The sequence below is a fragment of the Echinops telfairi genome, unplaced genomic scaffold, assembly GCF_000313985.2.
Source record: "Echinops telfairi isolate 266 unplaced genomic scaffold, ASM31398v2 ScPeMD7_21;HRSCAF=78, whole genome shotgun sequence".
NCBI classification, from domain to species: Eukaryota; Metazoa; Chordata; class Mammalia; order Afrosoricida; family Tenrecidae; genus Echinops; species Echinops telfairi.
In genome coordinates, this window is record NW_022103918.1 from 10251510 (window position 1) to 10258317 (window position 6808).

The 6808-nt window shown below is 35.4% G+C and overlaps 1 protein-coding gene across 3 annotated transcripts in view; it reads right to left on the minus strand.

The window, feature by feature from the left end:
- The window catches only part of LOC101662850 (SRY-box transcription factor 5), a 234923-nt gene that overhangs the window by 120094 nt on the left and 108021 nt on the right, over positions 1–6808 (minus strand). For all 3 annotated transcript variants that reach the window (XM_004700182.3, XM_045288472.1, XM_045288471.1), the window contains exon 4: positions 737–822. In XM_004700182.3, the coding sequence (XP_004700239.2) occupies positions 737–822 (86 nt within the window). The remainder of the gene's footprint in view (positions 1–736; positions 823–6808) is intronic.

Below are 6808 nucleotides of genomic sequence, written 5' to 3' on the forward strand. Positions count from 1 at the left end.
ACGAGTCTGAATTGGCTACACAGTATGGGCTTTTCGTATCTTGTGTTGCTTTTGGTATCTTGAATACAGTTAGCTGTATTTATTCTCTTTTCAACCCTTGAGCCCCAAACTTTACGGCCCCTTATTTGCACATCTGGTAAAGTTATCACTGGCCTCCTTAGATGCACAGAGAGAACTGCTCCACAGGCCAAAGGATCTTAATTGGGATGTTCAAGACGAACTACCAACTTAATCATTTGGTTATTTGGTTTACTTTTCTTTGCTTGCCCAACTGAGCTGGTGTTAGCCAGAGAAGAAAGGGATGTACAGAATACTTCCTTATTAGGAATCATGGACAATTTTAAATGCACTGATATTTTAAGTTGCCTGGATTCATAAGTATCAGTGTGAATATCTTTTTATAGCTTTCCCCCCTTTTTGCTTTTCATTTTCTCTCAATGGGGACAATTCTGGGACAAACCTATGGCAAACAGTAATCACAGCAAAAGTACAGTTGATTTGTTAAATCATACTAGACAATGAGAATTTACAATCAGTTACCTTAAGTAGAGAAACCAGGACTAAAACTACGGAAAGAATCATCCTCTCGTGTGTTTAAAGATCAGTGCAAATAAATTTTAAGACAAAAAAGTAAGAGACAAATATCACTAGTCAGTTTTATTTTGCTTTAACAAGATAATAGCTGTTTTCGATATTGACTTAACCTTTGTCTCTTGTGTATTGTTTCCTGACTTACCTGCAGTTGGAGGGGGCCTAAGCCTGGTGTTGCTGCTGCAGCAGCTGCCATGGTAGTTGGGATCAGCTGAACAGGGTAAGGGTCACCTAAGTAAGAGAATAATAGAGGCGTCAGCACCTTTTATCTCCTCTCCACCTGCAAATTAAACTCATGCATTCACTCTTTCCCAAAGCCTTCTTTTGTGTGCCTTGCTGAGGCCTAATGAAAAGCTCTATTGTGCAGCCTTTTACTAACACTCTTTTCACAATTCTGGCTGAGAGAGGAATGTGAATAAAAGGCACAAGCAATTAAGGCGGAAACCTCATCCTTTTTTCATGATGTATTTAGGAAAATGGAATGGGGGGGGGCATTGATCAGAGGGCTGCATTTTACAACACACACACACACACACACACACACAGCTGACAATCTTGATATAATCACAGCAGCTCCTCAGCAAATTTATAATGTTGCAAAAGAAACTTAACCTGTATCTATTCCAACAAACCAAACTTCAAAGATTTTAGCCAAATAGTTTAGCTTTTGGATGCTCTCTATTGAGTCAAATGATCTCGTAAATAATAATTTATGGTTTTATTCATGATAAGAAGACACTGTGTTATTTCACTTAAATAAAATCTGGTTACTTCTTGGCACTCCAGAGATAAATGTTTGACTAAATATTTTACATAGAAAATAAAATATAGGCAGTCCCCTCCAGTGGATTTTGTTTCTGTGAAAACCTACAACCACCAAAGGAAAAAAGTATCTGATTCAAAATCAATCTTGAAGCTTTATTATATGTGATCTATAAAATGCAGATACATGCAAACATATGTATATACACATGCAAGTGCACATACTAAAAATATCCTATTATTAATGCAAAATCAACAAGTTATTTTACTTTGTACGGCGCAACAGACTTTATTTGCACATGGTCCAATGATCTCCTAACAGATAAAAGTAGCAAAGCATATTATTTGTTATTTGAAAATGAAAATAAGAAATCAATGAAAACAGTAGCTATAAGAACAATTTGTAACATGTCAAGCATTTTCTTAGAAGTCTAATTTTTTAAAAACCTACTGAATGTCTTACATACGGATGTCAGTTGAAATAACTAGGGAACCCCTGCTATAGATTAAGCATGACTCTTGGCACAACAAATTGAGCTTAAAAACAAAAACCACCAGAGGTGGATATACTGAGAAGTTAATGAAGCTTAATTTCAGGGTTCTGAGGGGTGTCCTAGAAGTGTGTTTACAGGGTGATAGACTTTTTTCAATGTGTCTGTTGCCTAAAATTAATATTTTGTTATAATTTCTGGTTATAAATACATAGTCTTGTTTATAGTTAAGTTTGTATAATAAGTTTTGTATTTTTATTCCCACTGAAGGTCTTTAAAATTAAGTCCCAGGTTTCTAAATACCTGAATCTATTTCTGCAAATCTAGCTTTCTCAGAGCTTTTGATTTAATGGGAGAAATCACAGTTACATGAATAGTATAAAAACCAGTGACTGCTAGATAGAGGAATCTATTGTAAGTTGGTCTACACTCCAGCCTTCCCAAACCTAGACTAGGAAGTCAAAGTCAGTCTCCAGGAAGAAGTTATGTTTAAATAAACCTGGCAACTTTAAAGAGTGCCAGGCAAAAAGAAGGAAGAGTGTTCTGGGCAGAGAAATCGTTTTCATGGAGAATACGATGGAAGTGTTGAACAATAACCTATTCACTGCAATAGTACAGAAAGGAAAACAGAGATACATGAGGTTACAGAGGGGCTCAAGGATCTGAATATGCATGGATTTATAAACAGTATAAAATAATCAACCCTGTATCTTCCAGGATAAAGGAAACTTCTGAACACGGATAAAACTATTAGTTGAGTCAAATCCCTTGGGTGGGTTGGGGGCTATGACCATTTGGAAAGCAGATATAGAAATGTGTACAGTGGCCTAGACCAGGGTGATGCCATGGAAGATACAGAGTCATAGGGAGACTTGTCAAAGTCTACCAGCTAGAGATGACCAAACTTAATGACTATTTATCTACTTACAAGAATCAGAAAGGGAAGGCTTATAAGAACCAGGGTTTTCTCTTGAACAACTGATTTCACAGTGAATTTATTGGTGGATCTTGGAAGCATCGATGAGAAGCAGGATTACCAGATATGGAGGGAGAGGAGCGAGGAGAAGTAGATTAGGAGAGTTAAAAAAAACACATCATTTTTGACAGTTTAAGTTTGAAAGTACTAGTAAATATTGAAGTGGGGGTTTTCATTAGGCAGTTGACAAATATGTTGGGATTTTAGAAGATAAGACCCATAAGATAGAAATTTGGGAATGGCCAGCACATATCTGGAGTTTAACATTTTAATTAGAACAGAGAGGAAGTAATGATATAAAAAAGAGGTGTCAGGATTGAATTGTAGGATGCATACACTAGCACTTAAACTCGGGGAAAGTGGTAATGTGCAGAAGAGATTGAGGAGAAAATTTTAATTTGGAGTTTTAAATGCCAAGTAAAGAAAAAATATCAGAAAGAGACTGACCAGTTTTAAAATGTTCCACAAACCCCAATGTAAACATTACTAGTACTGTCACTGATGGGCATCTTATTAAATGAAATATAAGAAAGTCTAATTGGAATGAGTATGATCAATAAAAATGGTAGAAAGGAATTGGAATAACGTAGTATATAGTCCTTTTACTTTCTTTCTTTCTTTTTGAAAAGTAGAATTAGCATCAATTGGAGTTGTTTAGAAATGTAGTTTCAGACCCTATCTCAAATTTACCATGGGAAGCAGGGAATGAGCCCCATCTCTTAGTATTTATATCCTTGTATAATCTCTTCCTCTTTACTGTTTGCTGAACCTAATAATTTCTTTCTAATAAATATGACATGGTAAAGGGATTAGATGTCATTTCTGGGATTAGGTTACAAGAAGATTCTGACTCTTGTTTGTTCCCCTAAGTAGGTCCAGTGGTGCTGTAGGGGTGGCAACAACTCAAAAACTCAAGCTATACTGCCTTTGAGTTTATGCTCAGAGTGCCCCTATCGAACAGGGTAGAACTGTCCCTGTAAATTTCTGAGACTGTAATTCATCATGGGAGTAGAATGCCCTGTCTTTCTCTTTCAGAGGAGTTGGTGGTTTTGAACTGTTGACCTTGCAGTTAGCAACCCAATACATAGTCACTGTGGCATGGCACCAGGGGTTCCTGTTACCTGCAAGGCTAATGATTTAAATCTCCACTCTGCTTTGTTGAGTCTTTCTGCTCCTTCAGGAACCCTATAAAAAAGGTCACTATGAGTCCAAATTGACACAATGACTGTGGGTGAGTTGTTCATGTAGGTAAACCTGTGGTGGGCTACCTACTGAGAAGTCAACAATGGCAAAGGGTTGACGTCTTTGACCAATTGCAAAAGAAGATCCGAGGCTATCCAACAGACAAAGAGGTAATTTAGAAGAGAGAGAGTCCTCTACAAGGGAAGTCAAGAGGTAAACACAGCCATGACCCAAAGCTTGATTGTGGTTTTGTGCGAGATCAGGATCCATAGGCAAACAACATGGCTGTGTGCAGACAAATGATGTGTCAGGCCACTAGGTTTTGGGGTAATTTGTTAAGGCAGTCAACATATAACTTATGAATCAGGATGTTAATTTTAACCAAATTCACAGATGATTCATAGGCATGCTAGAATTTGAGAAGCACTGCAATAGACATTTTCACTGAAGAGTTTTTCAGCAGCTAGGGGGGAATGTGTGATCAAGGAAACTTTACTGAAGAGATATACATGGAGGAAATCAAAATATGAGACCAAAAAATTTCCGTGGAAAGGGTCAATTTTTGATATATAAGTAGAAAGGAAAACTGATGTTACATCACAAGGTTTTCTCAGTACTCTAACCTAGAAATTTTGCATTTACTATAGAAAACACTTTCACATATCATAAGGTAAAGGGATGTTTAGCTGTTTAATGCCTAATTTGTATATATGCAAAGTAGCTAAACTGGCAAATGGTATTATAGTATGACTATTCAGTTTGGCATTTTAAATACCTAAAGTGAAGTGACTCATGTATATCCCCCATTTAATGAATTTTATCTTAAAATGGATCACAGAAAAACTATGAAGACTTTGTTGCTGTTAACAATGGCAACTCATTTTATATGCTCTATTTCCCCTATTGCAAATTAGTCAATTAATAAGCCCTTATAGCATCTACCACATGGTCAGAACTCTGCTGAGTTCTGCGGAGACCAAAAAAAAAAAACCACACACACTCAACCAAATTGTGGTCTCTATCGACCACATATCTATCTTTTTAATTAAGTGCTTATTTGAGAAGTGTTGACCATTAGTGAGTGTTAAAGGAATTAAGAGAGAACTCATTTCAGGCATCAGTCTTTAGAGAATCGTTAAGAGCAAAAATAAGAGTGAGCTTGGCTTTGAAAATTTTGAGGTAGGGGGAATAAAGGGTTTTTTAAGTTGGGTGAAACCCATCACTCAAAGTCTGGGTGACATGTTAAAGGGATGAGAGAACTCTGGGTTAATCAATGTTTTATAATAAATTTGCGGAAAATGAGATGAAGGTAGGTAGCTGGAAGATGGGGCATGTTCCAGTCATGAAGTGATGTTAATGTGCAAAGGCAATGGTTATGAAATAAGGTCTTAACACACACCATTCAAGAGGTTCAGTAGGAGGATGTCTTAAAGATAACTCCAGATCACCAATCTAATGCAATGTACCTACTTTCAAATTTGGAAACTATCAAGTAAGTGTTCTGAATTACTTTTGCATTACTAGTTTCAAGATGTTAATAAGAAATTGAGTACCATTACATTTAAGTTCATTAATTAAAACTAGACTATTTGATAATATTTTTTAAATGCATGCTTTAGACTCATCATTTTTTGCTTTCTAAATTCACGAATATATATTAATAAAAATAAAGTTATCTTTAGCTATTAAAATAGATTTGAGTATGCTATACATATGCATGTGCATACATGAAGCTTTATTCATATGAAGTAAATAACTTTAAAGGCATATATGTTAATTATATAAGGATACTTAGTGTATTTGGTATTTAGGTGGATTGGCTTCATGGCAACTAAAAAATGTACATTTTGAAAAATAGCAATATTAAAAATATTACAATATACTTTATTGTAATATGTTTTATATAATAAATTACAATGTACTTTATTATAATATTATACTTTTTAATCATTTATAACCTCTGAGATATAAATATGTAATCATAAATAGCCCTGAAGCTGTGGTGGCATAGTGAGTTACACTATGGGCTGCTAACTACAAGGTCATCAGTTCCAAACCACCAGCAGCTCTGAGGGAGAAAGAAGAGGTTTTCTAGCCCCATAAAAATTTACAGTCTCTGAAACCCATAGGGGCAATTCCACTTTGTCTTATAGGGTCGCTATTAGTCAACATCAACTCAAAGGCAGTGATAAACTCACAGACAGGATTTCAATTAGCTTTGAAATGTTTGGATCTAAGACATAACGCTATTGCAACCACCAACTCTGTCCAACATACAAACATCAATTGGAATATGCACCAGTTTTTGAAGTCAAGAATACGCAGAACTAGTTTTATTGAAATAGGCCCCAAGGTGCAAAGTATGAGGGTCTTCAAAAGTTCATGAAAAAATGAAATTAATATACAATGGAATTTTTGCCTTAAGTTTTTTGAAGGACCTATCATAAATAACTGTTAAAAAAAAACAACAATGCAGTGATTTAACTCTTAATTATGGAAAATCAAAATATATCAGACGCATCAATCAATGTTCTGAAGTGGGCACAGAAATCTATATGTATTCAAGTTCAGGAAACCAGAAATTCAAAAGCTGTTGGGAAAAAAATTAAGCTGAAATAAATATATATCATATATTGTAATGCTTGTGTCAAACAATTATAATAAAATCAAACAGGCTTATTTTTTAATCATTTTATTGGGGCTCATACTATGCATCACAATACATAGATCAATTGTGTAAAGCACACCTATATATTTGTTGCCCTCATCATTCCCAAAATTCGCTTTCCTCTTGGGTTCCTGGAAT